Here is a 23,638-nt window from a genome sequence, read left to right as displayed (position 1 = left end):
CAAGAGTCTGTGAACTTAATGGCCCTCCGCCCTGGTCCCCGTGTGTGGCTGTCCCCTCCTTGTCACTCAGGCTTCAGACAGGCCATCTCTCAGGAGCCAAACCAAAACTGCCATTGTCTAACACATGACCCAGTTTTCTTTTCCTCGGTGGCACTTATCTCCATCAGAAATATGTTTACTTCTTTATCATCTTTACCCGCTGAAACAAAACTATTTAAGATGTTTCAAGCTCCCATAGTTTTGACTTCTCTCAAATTAACACTAAACATAGTATCTCTCCTAACTCTCTCAGAAAATAATTTTTAAAAAAAGGAATGGCTACTCTAAGCATTAGAAATGACATAAGCACACCTTTCTTTTAAGCACCTGTCAAGTAAGTCTACATAGAAAGATGTCCTTGGAGAAAATGAAAGATCTCTGCCTGGAGGAAAAATACCTTCAACCAGAAACCAAAGAAGTGAATGGAGTCCTCATGACCAAGATAATAAGTGATAATTGGGACAAAATCTGGAATTTCCAAGCAAAACCTGATGATCTCCTCATTGCAACCTATGCAAAGGCAGGTAGGTTTCAGAAACTGGTCATGGGGAAGCCAGCCTTAGGGATGCTGGGATGCCTGAAAGGGCCTCTCTATTTTAAAATGCAGGTTGTCACCAGGGCTGGCACCTGAAAAAATGAAAACCAGACTCACTTATGAGTTCTAGTCCCCCAGGATCCAAGATCTTCCTTTTTAATTTAGGTCCCTGATAGAGAAAAAGATGGCCAGAAGCCAAAATTGTCAAAGGACTGAATGAATTACAAAATTATTTAGAAGCATAGCATCTGAGAAATAGTACAGAAGTTCTTACAGTAAATCTCGCAAACTCAGCCACTCTTTGTTTTACCCTCTAAGCTCTCCTGGAAGTAACCACAGTCCTTGCCCATAAGAAGCTTCTCTTAGTGGAGGAGACAGATGTGGAACTGAGCACTCTCACCTCGATATAGAAAGTACTAATAGTGTGGGGTCCAAACCTACACAAGTACAGTGGGAAGGATCTGGGAGAGGGGAGGTGACACTTACCAGAACCTTATAAAATGAAGAGGAGTTTGTGGAAAATGTACGAGTCAGAGGAGGCAAAATGGTGTGCCAGGCTTGTGCAGGGCAGAGGAATAGAGAGCATCGCAACCAGAGAAGACTGTGACATAATGGCTGATAATCCCCCTGTGTTATCTGTATTTATAATTTCTACCAGTGTGACCCAGAGAGGTAAAGAACTTCAAACTGTAACCAGTTTGAGAAAGTCTCCCAGTGGCCGTTTGACTCAAGAAGAGTCTAGATATTCATAACCAGAAAGATTTCAGAGCAGAGTCCATTCACGGCAGTTCTTGAACCATATTAGAAGGCATTTCTGTCTTCTCTGGCTCAGAATTCCCTCCTTCCACCTCACTCTGTCCTTGCCACTCAGCACTGCTAACCAGGCTTACTTAGAGTAGGGTCTTCCTGTTGGCCCTACTCTTGGTTTCAATTGTTTTCAATTTCTCAAGAACCTCCTTTTCTGTCTGGTTTGTACTTCTCTTGCCCAGACCTGAACTTAAATTTGTACTGCACCTCATAGCAGAAATTTGTTTTCAGCTGACCTTGGAAATTGTGCAATCAACCCCAAGACCCTCGACATGACAGTCCAAACTCTCTCCAGCCTTTTTCTCCCACAGCCCCCCACCACCTCTCAACTACCTGTGAGCCCTACTTACATTTCCCATTGTGGAAATATGCCTGCCTCTATCCTGGCTCCTGAGGTTTCCACACTTGGGATGGCTCAGCTTCTTACTGCAGATAGACATTGTAGTCTTGCTTTAACTCTTCACTCCAAAGATATCATCTCAACCTAGTCTGACTGATCCCTTCCGCAGTAAGTTGGCCCTCCTCACCTGAACTCCTATGGCCCTTTGCACATCCATTGTGGCTCTTACTGTAGACTGCTCACCTTTCAGTTATCTGTGTGCATGTCTTACATGTCATTGAGAATCAGGTTTGGCTACGGGTCAGAGAGACACCAAACACTTTGGTGTAAAGAGGAAAATGCATATTTATGGACAATAAACAGTCTAGCTCTTTTCTACTTATATGTCTATTTATACCCATCTTCTGTATCAGTTGGGGTTCAATTTGGCTATAAGTGTCAAAAAACTCAAAATAACACAAAAGAAAAAGCAGTCTGGAGGTTAATAGTCCAGGGCTAAAATGGTGTCTGCACTGGTCATCAGAGACCCTGGGTCCTTCTGACATTCTTCTTCACCATTTTCAGATGTACCTTTTGTTTTATAGTCCAATATGAGTGCTGGAGCTCCAGCCATCACATGCACATTCCAAACAGCAAAAAGGAGGTAGGAAGGGAGGAGTAAGGTCATGTTTCTTCCCTTTAAAGATAGCTTCCCAAAATTTAATGGCATGGCCACATCTAGCTTCAAGAAAGACTGAAAAATGTCACCTTTGAGCCAAGTAGCTATATTCCCAGCTAAAAATTGAGCATCTGTTAATTTGAGAAAGAAGGAAAGAATGGATATTAACTAGGCAAGAAGCAATCTCTGTCATTTCTTGTCTCCTCCAAAAAGATTGTCAGCTGTTAGGGCTGGGACAGTGGCTAATTCATCTTTGTATTTCCCTACATTGATTTGATTCAATATTCTTTTCCGCAAGCTACATTTATTAGGTGCAAAGCCCTATGCTAGGTACTAGGAACAATGAGAACAAAAGGACAAGGCCCTACCTCTGTTGAGTTCTCAGTCTCACAACAAGGCAGATATATAAACTGACCTTGACAATGAGCACAGGGGCCACCGGTGCTCAGGGAGAGGACCTATCCATCCCAGATGTCACACGGAGGCTCTCTCCACCTTGGGTGTCACATAGACACTTCGTCCACTCTGGGTGTTATGCAGAGGAGATGACAAATGAGCTGATAGGACTCAACACTCAGCAAATGTGAATTTTACTGAATACGTGAATAGTCAAGGAAATAGAACTAAATTGTGTGGTGAGTGGGTAGAATTGAGAATAACCAATGCTTTTAGGCACAACCTGGACACAGGAGATTGTGGACATGATCCAAAATGATGGGGATGTGCAGAAGTGCCAACGGGCTAACACCTTTGACCGACACCCTTTCATTGAGTGGACTCTACCCCCACCCGGCCACTCAGGTAAGTGCTCAACTGGGACCCATGAGGTTGTAGCCACTGTGTGGGTCAGTTTGCACCAGAAAAGATAATTATTTCTGCAATCAGCCTTCTAGAAAATATTGCCAAAGGGAACTAGGAAGGAGTTTGAAGGAGGTTGAGGTCAACATACTCACTTCAACTGGGAAAAAAGGCTCCTAAATTCCTCTCCTTTAGGACAGGAATATTTTAATATATGATTTTAATATATGATTGGGTAGCATCAGACAGCACATACCCTACTGCTGATTGAGAACTTGAGAGGGACCATAAATGTATAACACAGAAAAGGCAGCATTGAGGACTCCTAGCATCCAGTAATTAAGAACCATATTCTTGTGTCATTGTGCTACCCTCTTATAGAGGATTGTCTTCAAATATACTTTGTCTATAACCTGTCTACCAGACAATCAAGCTAAATTGTACATAGTATCATTATTATCAACAAATGATTAGACTGAACACCAAAGATACTAAGGAATACATGACATAGCACTCTCGAAGAGCTTTCAATCAGTTAGGAATAAAAGACATGTTTTTATAAACAGTAGCTTTTGCAATAGGAGACAATCCAATGGTGAAAAAGCATAGACTTTGGATTCAAACAGTCCAACTTCAAATGCTGCTTTGGATTCTCATCTAGGTGACCTAGATAAGAAAGCAAGTTATTAAACCTCTCAAAACTATTTCTTCATTTATAAAATAATAGCTATTGGAAACCCATTATTGTTATTTTTTAAAAGAATGTATTTTTTTCCAATTTTTTTATTAAAGTATAGTTGACATACAATCTTATATTAGTTTCAGGTGTACAACATAGTGATTCAACACTTATAGACATTATGAAATGATCACAACAAGTCTAATAACCATCTGTCACTCTACAAAGTTATTACAATATTATTGACTATATTTCCTATGCTGTACATTACATCCCCGTGACTTATCTATTTTATAACGGGAAGTTTGTACCTTTTAATCCCCTTCACTTATTTCACCCATCCCCCTATCCCACTCCCCTCTGGTGACCACCAGTTTGTTCTTTGTATCTATGAGTTTGTTTCTGTTTTGCTTTGCTTGTCTATTAGTTCTGTTGTTTAGATTCCACATAGAAGTGAAATCATATGGTAGTTGTCTTTCTCTGTCTGACATTTCACTTAGCATAATACCCTCAGGTCTATGTTGTTGCAAATGGCAAGATTTCATTCTTTCTAATGGATGAGTAATATTCGATTGTGCTTATATACCATATCTTCTTTATCCATTTATCTATTGATGAACACTTAGGTTGCTTCCATATCTTACCTATTGTAAATAATGATGCAATGAAAATGGAGGTGCATATATCTTTTCGAGTTAGTACTTTAATTCTCTTTGGGTAAATATCCAGAAGTGGAACTGCTGGATCATATGGGAGTTCTATATTTAATTTTTTGAGGTACCTCTATACTATTTTCCATAGTGGCTGCACCAATTTACATTCTTATCAATAGTGCATGATGGTTTCCTTTTCTCCACATCCTCACCAACACTTGTTATCTGCTATCATTTTCATAATAGCCTTTCTGACAGATGTGAGTGATATTTCATTGTGGTTTTCATTGGTGTTTCCCTGATGATTAGTGATATTGAGCATCTTTTCATGTACCTGTTGGCAATCTGTATGACTTTTTTGGCAAAATGTCGATTCAGATCCTCTGCCCATTTTTTAATTGGATTGTTTGTTTTTTTGACATTGAGTTGTATGGGTTCTCTAAATATTTTGGATATTAACCCCTTGTTGGATATATCATTTGCAAGTATCTACTCCCATTAAGTAGGTTGCCTTTTCATTTTGTTGATGGTTTCCTTCGCTGTGCAAAAGCTTTTTAATTTGATGTAGTCCCATTTTTTTTATTTTTGGTTTTGTCGCCTTTGCCTAAGGAGACAAGTCCAAAAAAGTATCACTAAAACCAATGTCAAAGAACTTACTGCCTTTATTTTCTTCTGGGAATCTTATGGTTTCAGTTCTTATGTTTAACTTTTTAATCCATTTTGAGTTTATTTTTGTATATGGTGTAAGAAAGTGGTCCAGTCTCATTCTTTTTCATGTAGCTGTTCAGTTTTCTCAACACCATTTATTGAAGATAAACAGGGTCTTTTTCCCCATTGTATATTTTTTCCTCCTTTGTCATAGATTAATTGACCATATAAGAATGGATTTATTTCTGGGCTCTCTATTCTATTCCATTGATCTGTGTGTCTGTTTCTGTGCGGGTACCAAACAATTTTGATTACTGTAACTTTGTATTATAGTTTGAAATCAGGGAGCACAATAGCTCCAGCTTTGTTCTTCTTTCTCAAGATTACTTTGGCTATTCAGGGTCTTTTGTAACCCCATATAAATTTTAGGATTATTCTAATTGTGTGAAAAATGCCATTAGTATTTTGATAGGAATCGCACTGAATCTGTTGATTGCTTTGGGTAGTTTGGACATTTTAACAATTTTAATTCTTCCAATCCATGAGCACACTATGTCTTTACATTTATTTGTGATTAAATTATTGTGATTAAATTGTGATTATTGTGATTAAATTATCAATTTCTTTCCTCAATGCCTTATAGTTTTCAGAGCATAGGTCTTTCAACTCCTTGGTAAGTTTATTCCTAGGTATTTTATTCTTTTTTTTTCTAGGAAGATTGGCCCTGAACTAACATCTGTTGCCAATCTTACTCTTTTTTTTTTCCTCCCCAAAACCCCAGTACATAGTTGTCCTAGTTGTAAGTACTTCTAGTTCTTCTATGTGGGATGCCACCACAGCATGGCCTGATGAGTGATGTGTAGGTCCATCCCCAGAATCTGAACAGGCAAACCCCAGGCCACAAAAGCAGAGTGCATGAACTTAACTACTCAGCCGTGGGACCCGCCCCTATTTTATGCTTTTTAATGCAGTTTTAAATGGGATTGTTTTTTAATTTCTGTTTCTGATTGTTCATTATTAATGTATAGAAACAAAAGATTTCTGTATATTGATTTTGTATCCTGGAACTTTACTGAACTTGTTCTAAATTTTTTTTTGAGGAAGATTAGCCCTGAGCTAACATCTGCTGCCAATCCTCCTCCTTTTATTGCTAAGGAAGACTGGCCCTGAGCTAACATCTGTGCCCATATTCCTCTATTTTATGTGGGACGCCTGCCTGACAAGCAGTGCACAGGTCCATGCCCAGGATCTGAACCAGCAAACCCCAGGCTGCCAAAGTGGAACATGCAAACTTAACCGCTGTGCCACTGGGCCGGCTCCTGTTCTAATACTTTTTTGTGTGGAGTCTTTAGGGTTTTCTCCATATAGTATCATGTCACTTGCAAATAGTGACAGTTTTACTTCTTCTTTCCCAATTTGGTTGTCTTTTATTTCTTTTTCTTGTCTAATTGCTGTGGCTAGAATTTCCAATACTATGTTGAATAAGAGCAGCGAGAGTGGGCATCCTTGTCTTGTTCCAGATCTTAGAGGAAATGCTTTCAGCTTTTTACTGCTGAGGATGATGTTAGCTGTGGGTTTGCCATACATGTTCTTTATTATGTTGAGGTATGGTTCCTCTATACCCACTTTACCCAGTTGTTATCATAAATGGATACTGAATTTTGTCAAATGCTTTTTCTGCACCTATTGAGAGGATCACATGATTTTTATCCTTCATTTTGTTAATGTGGTGTATCAGGTTGATTGATTTGCAGATAGTGAACTGTTCTCACATCCCTGGGATAAACTCCACTTGATCATGGTATATGATCCTTTTAATGTATTGTTGAATTTACTTTGCTAATATTTTGTTGAGGATTTTTGCGTCTATGTTTATCAAGGATATTGGCTTGTATTTTTTTTTTGTAGTGTTTTTGTCTGGTTTTGTTATTGGGGTAATTCTGGCCTTGTAGAACGAGTTTAGAAGCACTCCTTCCTCTTCCTCTTCAGTTTTTTGAATAGTTTGATAAGAATTGGTATTAACTCTTCTTTAAACATGTGGTAGAATTGACCTGTGAAGCAATCTAGTCCTGAACTTCTGCTTGTTAGGAGTTTGTTGATTACTGATTCAATTTCCTTACTAGTATCAGTCTGTTCATATTTTCTACTTCTTCCTGATTCGGTCTTGGAAAATTGTATGTTTCTAGGAATTTATTCATTTCTTCTGGGTTATCAAATTGCTGTTGTATAATTGTTCATAGAAATCTCTTATAATCCTTTGTATGTCTGTGGTGTCCATTGTAATATCTTCTCTTTTATTTCTAATTTTATTTATTTGGGCCCTCTCTGTTTTTTTCTTTGTCTTATCTAATGCTTTTGGAATTGAATCCTACTTTATCTGATAGCATCACAATCCCTGTTTTATTATAGTTTCCATTTGCGTGGTATATCTCTATCCATCCTTTTATTTTTACCCCTGCTGTGTTTTAGGTGTGTCTCTTGTATGCCACTTATAGTTGGGTTTTCCTTTATGAGCCAATTTGAAACCTTGTAAAAGATGATTTAATCCCACTCACATTTATTGATATGACTGACATGTTTGGTCACAATTATGTCATATTATCATATGTTGAAAATTCATGTACAATAAGTACTACTTACTGTATTTCTTTCCCTATTTGGTACATCCTTTTCGTTTTGTTTTGCTTTGTTTAGGAAATGTTTTATTTTTTTTCCTAGTGGTTGGTAGCCTGTGTATTTTTACTGTCTATAAGGACTTAATCCTCTTTTCTTTTACTTAACCTGTCTGATATGCCAGTTTCAAAAGAATCCTTTAACTCCATCTATTACTTATACAACTGGCAATGATCTTATTCTAAATTTCAAGTTGCATTCTTTCTATTTCGTCAGAACCTGTAAGGTTTACACATTATTCTTCTATCCATCACCTCACTCTTTTTAATTTTAGTTCTAGTGTTAAATAATATGAAATGCTCACCATCAGTCCTTTTGGTAATGTTTTCCCAGTCGTCTCCTGGTTGCATCAAACTCCTTCTAGTGGATCGCTCAGGAAGGTACGTGTATGCCACGTTCTCTGAGTTCTTGAACATTTTAAACCATTTTCTGTGGTCTTGATGCTTGAAGCACAGCTTGCCTGGCTATAACATCATTCATTCACACTCTCTTTCCTTAAATTTATTTAAAAATGCTGCTCCAGGGGCCAGCCCCATGGCCTAGTGGTTAAGTTTGGCATGCTCTGCTTCGGCGGCCCGGGTTCGGTTCCTAGTGGTGGTGGGAATGGCAAGAGGATCAGGGCTTGTCATGGATGCACCAGATGGAAAGAAAAAGCTGTAGTCTGGCATAGTGAGCAGTAAACACAGCAGTAAGAGTTCCCTAACCGTGGGCTCTAAGCAGGTCAAGCTAGGGATGCTGCAAGGAAGTGCCTTATTTTGGCTAGTGTGGTTTAGAACACATTATTTGGCTTGCCATAAAGGTGAAATGGTGTCTACTGTTTCCAGACAGTCGGCAGGAGACTTATTCATGGTTTTGCAAGCGTTGTGATAGAGTCAAGGTTCTCAAGGCAAGCAGTTGGCTATTTCAGAAAATAGAATTCTATAGGGTCCTCAGGGTCCATCAACTGGAGGCATTTTTGCAACTTGGCCTCTAGGTTGACAGTCACCACAGTCATTTCTCTCCTGGTGCAGATGCAATCTTGGGGGGGAAATTCCAATGTTGAGTGAGGTTGAGCTGCATTGTCTCCCTCCTCATTCTCTTGGGTTGTAACGTCACCATCTAGGGCATTGGTATACCTGGGGCAGGGGGAGGTGGAGGCCTGCCCAGGGGAGGGTGGCCTTCCCAGGTGGAGATCCAGGAAGAGTAGTAGTGTTAATTCTGAGTGTATATGCTACAGGCCTGGCTCAGGATGGAACTACAAGTGTGGGCTCTGCTGCTGTGAGGAGATCTCAGTGAGCTCTGTCAGTTCATCAGGGGGCACCTTGGAAAGAAGCATGTGACCTCCGTGATTGAGCTTTGTGAGGACTCCGTCCACAATGCATATAGATTCTGAGCACATTTATAGGCTAATTGTAGGGACATTTTGTGCATGGCAGCTTTATAATTTAGAGATTGTCCCATTAAAACTATGGTGGGTTCATTGGAGCACAAACCTGCTAGCAAGATGGGTCTGATTTGATTACATGGGGAAGGCCGTTCTGCCTGAGATCTAATTTGAGGAGTGGTATAAGGAGGGAGCAGCTCATTGAAACATCACTTCCATTGGCACTATTTAATGTAGAGGAATGTGAGCTCTGGGTCAGAATCCACACCTGCTGGCACACTGGCCAAAGCCCTTCCAACAGGGCCTGCCAGCATCTGGTGCTCAGGCATCCTGCAGTGCAGTTGTGCCTCTGGCTGACTTTGTTCCAGCCAGAGAGCCTGAGACAGTGTTAGGCTGGAGGGGCCGCCAGCAGCCCTATCATCCAGGCTGTACACAATAAGAGCAATAGAGCCAATAAAGGAGAGCTTTTGCATTTGACTAGTTTTCAGGGACATCCTTCCTGGCAGCAATCTGACCAAAGGTGGAATGTGGTTGCTTTGGAGCAAGGGATCATTTACCTCTTCATCTGAGGTAAGGTAAAGACCTGGCCTTACTCCACTGATAGCAACCACAGGATTCCAGGGTTCCTTTGAGGACTTTATTTCTTTTCTTTTCTTTTGTTTTTTTGGAGAGGAAGATTCACTCTGAACTGACATCTGATGCCAATCTTTCTCCTTTTTTTGTTTGAGGAAGATTAGCCCTGAGCTAACATCTGTGCCAATCTTCCTCTATCTTGTACATGGGTCACCACCACAGCATGGCTGCCAGTGAGTGGTGTAGGTCCACATCCAGGACCCAAACCCATGAACCCAGGCTGCTGACGCAGAGTGCACCGAACTTAACCGCTACACCACAGGGCCATCCCAAGGACTTCATTTCGTAATGTGACTGGCATCCACCAGGCAGAGAGCCTCTTTTCCTCCCTCTGAGATCTACAGTTCTGCTAGTTGACTCTGGAGGTATAATTTCAATCTCCTGCAAAACTTTTTCCAAATTTGGTTTAACGAACTAATCTTTATAACCCAAATAATGAGGCAAAGCTGGGGGCCTTAGCTTTGCACTGGTACTGGGACATTGTCTGGCCAATGAAATCTGTATAATCATCATCTCTACACAATTTGGTAAGGGTTTGTCCCCTCCGTTATAAGGGTCATATTGCACATTCCACCCTCGATCATGTTGCCAGCATGTGGAAAATGGGAGACAACCAAAAAATCAAACTAGTGGGGAGCATTCATCTGGTGGGATAAACTCATTCACCTGTAAGCAGATGTGAACGACGTCCTTTCTGGTGTCAAAGGAGTGGGGATTCCCTGTAAGTACTAGCAGGGGAGTCTTTGGAGAAGATTGATAATTGGTGTGGGAGGGTTGAAGACCTGAGGACCAGGGATTAAGTAGGATTGGAACCAGGGGTAAAATTTGGGAGACCACCTATTGTTTAAAAGCTTGAGGAACACGTCTTTGAGTAGGCCGTTGTGCCTCTCTGTAACTCCAGCCACTTGGGGCCAGTCAGCTAGGTGGAAATTCTGCAAGATTCCATGTTCTAGAGTCCATGACTGAAGAGCTTGGGAGGGGAAATGGGTACCTTGATCCGAGTCTATAATGTGTGGTAGGCTCGCTCTCTCCCAGAGAGGCTTTCCCTAATCATAAAATTATCCTTCTGCCATGGTACAGACCAGACTGCAAGCCCAGTGGCTACTGCCCAGGAGTCAGTAAAAATGTGTGCCCTTGGGAGTCCCATTTGTGTGGCCTTTTGTAGAGCCAAGCACACTGATACCAATTCTGCCAGTTGGGCCAGCTAGGAGAACCCTCTTCAACTAGGGATGTGACACTAGCAGGATGGTGTGCTACAGCCTTCAGCAGGCTGCATTGGGCACTATGGTGATGCTGCTGTAGGTGAAATGCACTGACTCTCTTTCCATGTCAGACAGTTGATCCCAAGGGTCTCCCCAAACTGCTAGAGTGGCTGGCAGTAGGGGTGTCACTAGCTGCACCTCCACGTCAGTGGGAAAGAGGTTGAGTCGGGGGCAGGCCACATCCTCCTGTAATCTGGAAAGGCCCTGGCATCAGATTTAGCTCTTTCTTGAAGGTACCATTTCCATTTTAACAGTGAGGCCTCAGTGACCATGCAGGGTTGAATGCCTGACCAAAGCAGGATGGGGACTTGTTGCAGAGCAGTATAGGCTGTGAATGTCTCTGTCTCTAAAAGGGCCCAGTGGGCTGCCACAATTTGGTCCTTGACTGGTGTGTACCAGGCTTCTGTCTGGGGCAGATGTTTGGTCCAGAACCCCAAGCGCAGCCAGATAGAGCCATGCTTAGTCCAGAGACGCCACGAGGCATAATCAGGTATTGCCAGTGATTCAACTCAGAAGTCTGAGCCACGAGAGGCTAAGGGCAGGGCCTGCTCCTTGGCTTGCTGGGCCAGCTGCAAACAGTTTGGTGAGGTTCTCCCAAACAGAAAGAAGCTGATTGGCATGTCACAGCGTAAATAGGCTTAAGTAAAATTGCATAATTGTGGAATGTGTTGCCTCCAAAAGGTAAAGAGATCTAATACACGTTGTGCCTGCTGTGATGTCATGGGAGGCTTGATGGAGAGGAACTGATGTTTTAAGTGCCCTCAGCTGCCACATTATGCCAAGAAACTTGACAGAAGTGACTGGTCTTTGGATCTTATTCAGGGCAATGGCCCATCCTCTCTGCTGTAAATGTTACACTACTAGGTATAAATCTTCCCTGATGGTATCCTCAGAGGTCCTTATAGTAGAACATCATCTATGTGATGCTGAAGGCAGCAGTAGGTTAGTTGGAGTGAATCTGGATCTTGTCTGCACAGGTTGCATGTGATGGCAGGGCTGCTGAGACAGCCCAGGCAGCCAAGTGAAGGTGCACAGGGTGCCCTCAAAAATGAAAGCAAAGTGAGGCTGTGAGTCTTCCACTATCGGGACTGAGTAAAACATAGGGACCCTGAGCTTTTTAGATGTCATCTTCTGTCTCTATCATGTTCAGAATGGGAGCCTTAATGGCAGGAACCTCTGCATATAAGTATCAATAGTCAATTGTTAATCTCCATTCATTGGTGGCAGTTTTAACACTAGTCAGAGAGGGCTACCAGAGTGTGAGATGGTGGCCCAACGACCATAGTGTCAAGCATATCTCCGATGAGGGTGAAGGCCCTGTGTACCTTGCTTCAACTGATATTGTGGGATATTTACTGTTTTCACTGGAGGAAGCAATCGGACAGGTTCCCACTTGGCAGCTCCCACAAGAAAGGCCAGGAATTTGGGTTTACCTCACCAGACATGTCACTGGGTAGGGGCATCCATACCTCTAATAGGAAAACACAGAGCCAGGGGGGCCACCACCATTGGCAACTGTTTTAGAAATAGGGTGCCAATAGACCTGCTAGCTTAACGTGTACTCCCTTTACAATTTCACCTGCTGTGCCTCGTAGGCTGTAGAAGGCTCCCTTAGGGAATTTAGAAGAATCACCTGAAATTACTGTGACTTGGGCTGTTGTGTTTAATAGAGCCAAGAAAGTCTATTTCCTTTGTCCCAGTGGACCACCAGAGTCATGAAGAGGCGATTGTCCCCAGGAGGTGACAAGTTCCGGGCAGCTGCTGATGTCTAGAGCAATGCTCTGGGGGATTGTTGGGCCCGCAGGTGAGGGAAGTTGTTTGAGGCAGAGGGAGTCTTGGGACCCTCTGCAGGCCTCTGGGCCATTGAGATTGGACTCTGTCTTGAGGTGATCACTTGTTTCTGAGAGGAGCTTGCACCAGGACTGTCCAGATATAAGATCATTTGAGACCCCCACTTGTCAGAACTGCCAGCATAAGGCCCTGTGCTGTTTAGAGTCATCCTGGGTGCTGCTTCCTGATGGGGTTGGCCTGGTGGGCCCAGGACCAGGAGATGGGTTGTGGGGCCTGGCACCCAAGGGCTGTCCTTGGGGTTGTGGGCTGCCTTGGTCTTATAAAATCTAGGAGTCTGGATGAGTATCTCCCTCATGATGGGCCACCATGTCTACTCCCTGCATGACCTCCTGAATAGTATGGGAGGCCGCCAAGAAATGGAGTATGGCCTTGAAATTCGGGGTGGGGTGCTCCCTGTAAGAAGATTTCTCTGGATTCAAGGTCTACTGGGGCCTCCTCAGGATTGGAGATGAAACCCAGGTCATCTGGGTTGCTATGTTCAAAGAAGTGATAGACCGATTGGACCATACCAATTACACAGGGAAGGAGTTAGGCTTCATCTAATGTCTCCCATTGGCTTTGAGCCTTTGTGGTAACAACCAAGAGAGAAGGGTGGGCTCAATGCCAAGCCATAGAAATCCAAGTAGCAGAGGAAGGGATTCTCCCTCTATATCTTTAGGGCTTGTGCCTTTGGGTTTGGACTCTCCGTCATGATTAGAAATCCCAATTATGATATTGGGATTGTCCATGGCAGCAGCCTTTGCTTTAATTCTGGTTGAATTAATCCTGGGCGGCCCCTCAGGAATGGAGGATTGAGTCACCTGTGTCTCTCAAGAATTTGGCCTTCAGGCTCTGGGGATCTTTTAAAGGCTATGAATTTTGGGGTTCTTAGAAATACGGGCTAGTTGCCTCATTTTATGGCAGTGAGTAAGAGCTCAGAGCCAATATTAAATACTCTCAACAGCCAGTCAGCCCCTTCTTCTCCCTCCTGCTGTACAAAGTATTTTAAAATATTTTGAATCTCAAGGCGTGTAAAGTTTTGAGTTTCAGTTTCTAAGTCTCTATTATCCCACACTGATTTGACCTTACAAATTGTCACTGGAAAGATCTGTGGTGGACATCCTCAGTGGCCAGACTCCTAGGAGGCCACTTCCCTCTCCGGGGAGTCCCAATCAACCTCACTGGGATTGAGGTGAACTTCCACTAGCCCAGTGGTGGCAGGATGATTAGGTGGCCCCTAGACCCTGAGAGCATAGACCCAGCACCTTGGCATGTTGGTACTCCACGGCACTGAGCAGTGCCCAGGCCACCACTATGGGCATTCTACATTTATTGAGGAGCTTGCTAACTTCCTTGGGCATTTTATTTGGTGCAGGCACCAGGTGCTCAGACTGTTTGTATTGGGCCATTAGATTTTGTGCCACCAGGCACCAGGAGTGGGACCCACAATATCCCATAGGGTCAGGATATGAGGTGCGACAGCAGCAAGGTACACAGCAACAGAAGGACTGCAGGCCTCAGCCATTCTTGCCTTTGTGAGGGGCCATGACACCCCAGCAAGGGTCCCTGTGACACAAGTTAGAACCTAGACAGAGTTCTAGAGCCTCCAGCAAGAACAGTGGTCAGGGAAGGGAACCTCCCTCTTCTCCTTCTAAGGACGCGCTCGGCACTTTTGTCCAGGAGCCTGCAGCAGGGCAGGGGTGGCCACGCACAGGTCCCGGCTGTTAACCAACATGATAGGACCTTGCGAAAATCTTAGCCAACTGTCCTAATAGTCAGCAGCTGGGTCTGCGCTTAGAGTTGGGAAACCCCTCCAAAGTCTAACATCTGCTGGGGTCATTTACCCCGTGGGGAGTTATTGGGAGAAAACACATCTGCGGCCCTTTGACCAGCTCCGAAGAGCAATGCTCTGAGGTTCAGGAGGACTCTGGTTGCTTTTTTCAGAGCTTGCACTCTGGGAATTCAGGCAGCACTCTGCAAAGGGAGGACGCAGAGCCCAAAGCAGTGCAGCCAAACACCAGCAGGCAGTGGGCCCCTCCCAGACAGAATTACCCCTCTGAGAGAGCCAGTCAGTAAATCATTTGCATTCCCCATGGTCTCTTGCAAGCTGACCCAAACCGTCCTGCTTGTGAAGCCAGGTGTTGTGACTTTGTTAAATTAACATTTGTTAAGTAGAGCCACAGGGTGTCAGATGGTGAGCCCCAGTTCAACAAAAGACCAAGGGGAATTGAAATAGAGGTTTCTTACTCACAAGTCCTCGAAGGAGTGCACAGCATGCCTTGAGGGGCCACACAGGGAGGTCGAGGCAGGGTGCAGGCAGAGAGCGCAGCAGGGCCTGGGGCACACACCCTTGTTAGGGTCCACAGGTGGAGTGCTTTGGGGTTCCTGGGATAAGGCCGACCTGATCAATTGGTAAGCTTCAAGAGGGTCTTATCTAAGGGGAAGGCCCTGGGAGCGGGGGAGACTGTTTATCACAAGGGCCACTGGGGGTCTCTGCAGGCTGCCATCTGGCTGGGGCATGAGCTGGCGGGAGGGGCTCATGTTAGCTCAAGGCCCCGGCCAGCCTGCTTGGCCACACAGACCGGATGCCAAGACAGAGGTGTTATGGAGTAGTTCAGCTAAACTCTCAACAGACATAAACTCAGGCCCCCTTTTCCATAAAGTTTCTTCAGATTATAGGTTTAAACATTAGTTCTATTCTGCTATTTCAGTTTTTCTTCTCAGAAACTCTACTTTATACCATTGTCAGACCTCCTTTACCATCTTCTAGGTCAGCACTTTCCACCACTTTCCCTTGGATGGACCCTTTTTACTTCTTTCCTTATCACATCGCCATTTTCTTGGTTATTTCCTTCTGTTCTTCAATGTCCTTCATTAAATTTTCATTTAAATCTATTCTCTATTGTCAACCTTATGATTTAATCACGTCTTATGTTGTTTTGTCTTTTTCTTCTCTTTCTTGAGTTCAATCAGATCTTTTTTCACTTCTCATTTTTTTTTTTGGTCTCTTTATGTTCTGAATTTTTGTATATTTGAGTTATTTTATCACATTCTTAAATGTTGGTTTCAGGATATTTAATTCGCTTTGGAGTGTTGTGTCACAATTTTGTTCAGCTTTGTAGTTGGCTTTTGGGGAGAATATTTCATCAGGTTAGAGGCTCTGATTTGCCTTCTCTGATTTTTATAGTAGTTCTGTATCAATGAAATCTCCTTCCTTCTGTTTGTATTCATTTCATGGCCATAAGTCCGGGTTTGAAAGCATTCTCTTCTGTCAGTTCTGCCCTCTGCCGTGCAGTTTTCTTTATGGGCGGTATCAGTGCTTGAGGGAGAAGGAGGAATTGGCATGCCCTGTTTTTCTTTCATTTCTGCAGGATCTTTAAATCTTCTCCCTCTTCCTTCTTTCCCTTCACTGCCAGGTCTCCAGGGAGTACCTCCCCTTCTCTATTTATCTGATTTTCCATCAGAAGCTATTCTTCTCCAAGGCTGCCACTGTGCTTTACCTGCCAGCCCCTTCCCCAAGGTTGGTGCTGTGTGTGGCCAACTCCAGCCTGTATTCAGTGTTTTAACATTTAGCATTGGACTTACTATTTCCAGAGAGGATTGTGTCTGATTTATCTAAGTCTGCCTTGCCTCCCTACTGTTTTTCACAAAGTCTCTTAAGCCTCCCCTCTATGGTTCTCCACAGACACAGGCCAATTTCTAATCCTGGCTCTCGCATTTACTAACTTGGAAAAATTACTTGACCCCTATAAGGCTCAATTTTTCATCTGAAAATATATCCCAGCACAGAGCACAGTGCTGGCATGTGACTACTGACGATTGTAGTTCTTGGCCTTGAAAGTAAATGTTGAAAGAAAGACTGAAGCTCTTTAGACAAAGCTTCTAAGGCTGTAGAGCTGGCCCAATAACTTCCCTCCCTTAAAGAGAGATGTCAGCTCTTCTCCAGTTGCCTTTGTTAACTCCCCATTGCAGCAAGAGAAAACCCTAAAGGATGAATATCCAAGAGCTTGCTGGGGTCATAGTTATCACCAACCTCAAACCTCCCAAAGCATTTTATTTCCCATACAAGTACACAGCAATACCTAGCAGATAAGAAGTGTAATGTTGCCTCAGTAGTTTTCAGTATCTCATTAGGGCTTTCCTCTACCAGAAAGGATGATAAAGTTGTCATTAGGAGGAAAACTAGACATGTAAAAACCGTAACTTTATGGCTTTTATAGGCAGAGCCAACTATTTGATAAACCTGATTCCAGACAATACATATTCCAAAATAATAATATTGAGAAATATTCAGCTAAATAGTGTGGGCTTATTTCCCAGGTCTCGATCTGGCCAGTAAAATGCCCTCTCCTAGAACTCTGAAGACTCATCTGCCTGTTCAGATGCTACCACCTTCCTTCTGGAAAGAAAATTCAAAGGTAGGAAGAGCCAACTCTTCAAACCCAGTTTTGATCAGTATGGCCAAAAAATGTCTCTATCTAAGTGGAAACAATCAATGATATTGAAAGATAACCAGTGGAGGTATAAGGCAAATGGTGGCATTACCCCCGCATTCCCACACACTCTATTCTGGATCCACCTTTCCTTCAAAATATTATTTCTGGGTATACACTAGGAAATTTTCAGAGAAAACTATTCTGATTGGCTGCCAATTAAGCCACATTCAAAGAGAGTGAGCAATGAAACAAAGCACGAATTTCCTGAGGAAGGTTATTATCTTTGAATTTTTCAAGAAACAAAAGCCAAGGCAGAGTAAGATGTGAAAGGGATTTATTTAAGGAAAACCTGTGGAGGGAAAAGTGGAGCGAGACAAAGGAGAATGGAGAGCCACAAGACCGTGATGCAATTGGTCCATCCTTACAAAGAGCATATCATGGAGTAGGTTCCCAGGCACTGTTGGACCTCTATGTCCTCCATTTTCAAAAGTTGTATTTTATTTTGGCACTTTAAAATTTAGATCCTATAAATGCAGTGTAATTTGAATTTACTAGAGTTTCTTTTTGATACCTACTTCATCAGCGAGTCTTGAAATCAATGAAATATGGAATATAAACCAAATTTCAATTTATAAATTTGCAGTGAAAAGTATAGCCACCCAGCAGAGTCAAATGCTTGTATCAGCTGAACCAGCAGCACATCTTCTCCCAGTGGGCAAGCTACTGTGGAAACCCAGCTGCAGACTCTTTCAACTTTTGGACTGAACCCTTGCCAAGGAAACTATAATGTTGCCAAGACGCTCTCCTCAGTGCAGTACTCAGATATACAATGCAAGTGATTGCTTTTGACTCTCCCTTTTTTCTGAGTTTCCATGACTCACTATTTCTTCATTTTTCCCATCTCCTATCTCCAAACAAGGTACAATACAGTTGAGTAGATTTTCATGTATCAAAATGCTATCCCATTCCTGATTTTCTTCCCTAAAGTTATACCCAGGTCATCTTGACTTGTGAAAACTTCTTGGTTTATTCCCACAGATAGATAACTTCATTCATATGTTAATTTTACTGTATAAGAACCAATATTATTTCCAAATGATATTGTGGACTCTGTCATAAGACACACTAACATTTGGTTAGTCATCATACCAACACCTTCTTTTTGTAAAATCAGCCCTTCTAAAAATGTAAAAATCTCAATGGCAGCACCTCCCTTTAGCTGCTTAGAATTGTGGATTATTTGAGTAGAAAGTGGCTTTAGAGAGCTTAGTCCAAGCTTTTCATTTTATGATGAAGTGGTGAACTAACTAGGAATCCCCGAAAGATGTCCACATCCTGATTACCAGAACCTGTGAATGCTACCTTCTATGGTAAGATGGACTTTGCAGAAGGGATTAAGTTGAAGATCTTCAAATGGAAAAATTATTCTTGATTATCTGGGTGGGCCCTAAATATCATCACAAGGATCCTTATGACAGGCAACAAGATCAAAGGAGGAGGTAGTGGATGTGACAACTGAAGCAATAGATTGGACTGATTTGAGGACAGGGTCAAGAGCCAAGGAACAGAAGTGGCCTCCAGATGCTGGAATCAGCAAGGAAATGGATTCTCCCCTAGAACCACCAGAAGGAATCAGCCCCGCCGAAAGCATGGCTTGAGCCCAGTGAACTCTGGCTTCCAGAACCGTGAGGGAATAAATCTCTTGTTGTTTTAAGCCACTACGTTTGTGGTAATTTGTTATAGCAGCAATAGAAAACTCACACAGGTGGGTCAATGGACTCTCAGAAAATCTAAGTATTTGACATTAGATCACACCCAACCATCCGACTCCACATGACAAGTACGCTTGAATATGTTCATTGTCCAGCCCAGACTTCCCCTCTTCTAGTTACTCAGGCTTTGATTTACAAAAAGGCAATAACCATTAAGAAATATATTTACATAATAATTAGACCTTACAGTTGTGTCATATTTTTGGTTTCCTGAGTGCTTTCATGAATAGTGGAGAGAAATCCAGCAATAGGAAAAAGGGCAGAGAGATAGAGCCTTGGGAAGTCTGTGTTTGTCTGAGAGAGCAATGGAGGAAATGCAATTGGGAAAGCAGGAGCCTGAGGTAATTTGCTAAGAGGAAAATATGACTGGGTGATTGGTTGTATGGACACAGAAGTTCTGTTCAGTAAGTGAGACACAGGGGAAAATGCTTGACAAACTGTTGATGTGCTCCTCCACCCCAGCTCTGCTAAGAGTGCACACAGGAGCTCAGGCTGGGATCAGAAGCTGGGTGGTGAGTGGGAAAAAGAGGACAATGGGACAAGAAGCCAAGAGGTCAGCTCTCCTCAGCCAAATCATATCTCTGCTTTTCCTATGAGAAGACACCATCACAAGCAGCTCCAATGGTAGGCTAAGCACTGCCCTCAGAGGTCCTGCAATCTTATCAGCAAATGAAAAGAGTGATAATTCACTGTAAGGCTGCACTTCATGGTGTCAAATGCGACTGGAGGGCTAACTGCTTTAGCTCCTTCTAGCCTGCAACCTAGTTAGATTCCTTGCTTAGTGAAAGCCAAGGAGGACCTTCCATTCACACACGGAAAATTACCACAGCAGCCTCCTTAACCTCCAGGAATATCGTAGTTAGGTGACTGTAGTATTTATCATGCAAATTAGAACACTTTTGAGAGAAAAAAGGGATACTCTTAATAATTATACTAAGACCACACATATCAATTGGAACTCTGCCTGGGCAACTGGAGGATATGGCCATCTTGATCACAGCAAACACAAGCACATTCAATTACTCAAATGGGATAGTCTAAGGTTCCTCTTTTCTGTCTTGTTTTCTCTCTGTGTCTAAATCCTCTTGCTTGCTGATTCGAGATTATCTACGTGGCAAGAAATGCCAAAGACTGTCTGGTGTCCTACTACCATTTCTCAAGAATGAATAAAATGGTGCCTGACCCTGGTACATGGGAAGAATATGTTGAGACATTCAAAGCTGGGAAAGGTAAGTAAACGGAAATTGTGGATTCACGTTTACTTATTCATTTGCATACTGACATCACAAAGGAAGTGTTTGCATTAACATTGTATTTATCAAGGTCCTGGGAGGATGTAGACGGCACACTCAAACTGGGTCATTTGGGGAGAGTTTAGCTAAGAGACTATTTAGAAAGCTGTGGGCAAAGTGTAAAGAAACCAACCGGTGATAGTACAATATTCTAGGGGCAGCACCAGCACGGAGCCTTCTCTCTGGAGAAAGGAGAGGGCCCCTTAACGGGAGCCAAGGCCTTTGGCAGGGGAAACAGTCAACCATAGTGAGCCAACAGGAAGAACATCAAGGAAATAAACACACCATCCTCACTGTCTTCCTGCCTCCAAAAGCCTTCTGAGGTCAAGGGAGCCCATTGACACCGTCCATAGAGGTCAACCTCACAGTGTGGAGGAGGGTGGAGAGTGGATTTGGCAGGGTCAACAACAGATACCCAGTTCACCTCTCTTCCTCCTATTCACCATCACAGAGAGTAAAGGTGCCCAAATATCTGCTAATTATGGATTTTTCAGAATGAAAGTCTTCTTTTCAAAATCAGCCTGTTAGGAAACAATATTTATTGCCTAACTCTGACCTAGGTACCATGCAGTAAGGCAAGGGAAATAAAAATTATGAATCCCTGGCTAAAAGACTGTATTTCATGTAGTAGTAAGTTCAAGGGTGGAAATATAAACCAAGGAATCTGGAATACTTTTTATCATCTCCCTAAAAATTAAAAAATCCCTGTCTTCTGCAAATAAGAATTCTGCCCAGGGTCTTTGTCTTCTGGTTGTGTTTCTTAAATGTCCTTTTTTATTTGAGACATTCATGTTCATCTGGTAAGTTTCAAGTTGATATTGATGCCACATCTTTTTCCTTCCCCTCAGTCCTGTGGGGCTCCTGGTATGACCATGTAAAGGGATGGTGGGATGTGAAAGACCAGCACCACATTCTCTACCTCTTCTACGAGGACATGAAGGAGGTGAGGACCAATGCGATCTCTATCAGTTCCTCCCACATTCTCCAATGCAACAAATCCCAATTAGAACCCTCGCATGTGCGCTTGCCCACAAAAAGCCTTCAGTGCGAATTCTCTCTCTCCATGACACTCTTTCCAACTTGGTTTTATCCTCAAAAGCTCTAACTAATTTTTTGGTCTTCTAAATTTTCTTTGCTTCAGTTTGCAATTTCCAAAAGATCCTTCCTCCTTAGGAAACATCACATGCCTTTATGGTCGAATTAATCCTGACACTTGTGAACCATGTTTCTCCTCCTACAAAATGGATATCATCTCATTTTGTATCTCATGAAATTATTGTAAGGATTTATGAGATCACATTTGTAAAGTGCCTAGTTGTGTTCAATAAATTTAGTTTCCTTCTTCCTCTTCCGTACCCCAAATCCATATAAACCCGTATAAACATTAGCAGGATTGAGCCCACATATTGGGTCTGACGACTGATTTCTCCATTTTAAGTCATTGTGTAGGCGTGGCATCACACATTCACCCTTATGACTCAGTGTATGAGTGTCCTATAATCACAAAACTACTTCTTATGCCAATGCTAAGAAGAAGTCCTCTGAAATCTAATCAAATGCTACAGCTCCTTTTTCTCCATCTCTTTCATCAGATAGAACCAAGGCACAAGGATTCACATTTCTGGGGCAACTTGAGATCTCTTTCATTCATCCTCTTACTGACCTTCTGTTAAATTCATACTCTTTGGCCATCTCTTATAACTCAAAAACTAGACTTAGCCATATTGTGCCTCACCAGCAGCACTTTCCCTCCTTTATACAACATTTCCTGATCTCCCCCAGAAGATATATTTGATCCTCCCCATCAAAGTTCATAGCACTCTGTCTGTATGCAGGCAGCATGTTTTCTGTGCTGGGTATTGCAGTTAGTTGTGTTTACATTTCATCCCCTTTGCAAGGTAAGCATCCTGAGGGCAGGGATGGCTCTCTTCTTTGTGTTGTGCCTCACACATAGTCACCACTTGAGGAATATTTGTTGAATATATTTAAATTTATCCCTTAACTTATCCATCTCCAAACCCTATTTGTCCAAACAGAATGTCGTCCTTAACAGAAAACCCAAAATTATTTGTTTTGTATGACTATTGTACACACAGGACCCAAGGCGGGAAATTCAGAAGATATTGAAGTTCCTAGAGAAAGACATACCAGAGGAAGTTCTGGATAAAATCATCTATCACACCTCATTTGATGTAATGAAGCAAAACCCAATGGCCAACTACACCACCTTGCCTACCAGCATCATGGACCACTCTATCTCCCCTTTTATGAGGAAAGGTACATAAGACATATATTCTAAGATGTCAAATTACATTCTGTGGTCCCCATGATCTGCTTAGGTTTTCCAGTAGCGTTTCACATTCCATTACTTATTCTTGTCAGTGACACTACTGTACCGTTTTTGAGAGGCAAACTCCCTTTTTTCCCCCATTCTTGTGCTAGCTCTAAGGGTGCATGCTCACTTCTCCCTGTACTCCTGTAGCTATCACTAAGACTTTGCCTGGTTTCAGGGATGCCTGGGGACTGGAAGAACCACTTTACTGTGGCTCAGAATGAGGAATTTGACAAGGACTACCAGAAGAAGATGGCGGGAAGCACCCTGATCTTCCGCACAGAGATCTGAGGACAACTGGTCAGGACTTCCCTACTAGATTTTAGACATTCGAGACTCATAATCAAGGATTCTTAAGATAATGACACCCTTCCTCTAATCCTAAACTTTTCTACACTATCTGTAGATCCTATGACACTATAATAGCTTCATCAAAATGTAATCAAATCCAGGGGCCAGCCCAGTGGTGCAGTGGTTAAGTTTGCATGTTCTGCTTCAGTGGCCTGGGGTTCACTGGTTCAGATCCCGGGTGTGGACCTATGCACTGCTTATCAAGCCATGCTGTGGCAGATGTCCCACATATAAAATAGAGGAGGATGGGCACAGATGTTAGCTCAGGGCCAGTCTTACCCAGCAAAAAGAGGAAGATTGGCAGCAGATGTTGGCTCAGGGCTAAACTTCCTCCAAAAAAAAAAACCGATGTAATCAAATCCTGAGTAGATGTTTAAAGTTAAATTACATGATCATTCATGTAGACACCTACCACATGATAATATAGTCATCTATACTAAGGCAAAATAAACATATGAGTTAATTCCATCACTAGTTTACAATAGCCTGGCCTCCCAGAGGCAAATTCATGAAAAAAGAGAAATAAACAAGAGTAGA

The 23,638-nt window shown here is 42.6% G+C and overlaps 1 protein-coding gene across 1 annotated transcript; it reads left to right on the top strand.

The window, feature by feature from the left end:
- Window positions 1-369: 369 nt before the first annotated feature.
- Window positions 370-23,055, top strand: LOC106823940 (sulfotransferase 1C1). Its single transcript, XM_044773102.2, has 7 exons — window positions 370-563; window positions 3,052-3,180; window positions 17,239-17,336; window positions 20,229-20,355; window positions 21,267-21,361; window positions 22,515-22,695; window positions 22,929-23,055. The coding sequence occupies exons 1-7, from the start codon at window positions 392-394 to the stop codon at window positions 23,039-23,041; spliced, it is 915 nt and encodes a 304-aa protein (XP_044629037.1). The 5' UTR covers window positions 370-391; the 3' UTR covers window positions 23,042-23,055.
- The last annotated feature ends 583 nt before the right edge of the window (window positions 23,056-23,638 follow it).

The sequence above is a fragment of the Equus asinus genome, chromosome 6 (genome assembly GCF_041296235.1).
Source record: "Equus asinus isolate D_3611 breed Donkey chromosome 6, EquAss-T2T_v2, whole genome shotgun sequence".
Taxonomy (NCBI): Eukaryota; Metazoa; Chordata; class Mammalia; order Perissodactyla; family Equidae; genus Equus; species Equus asinus.
This window is presented reverse-complemented; position numbering and strand designations above follow the sequence as displayed.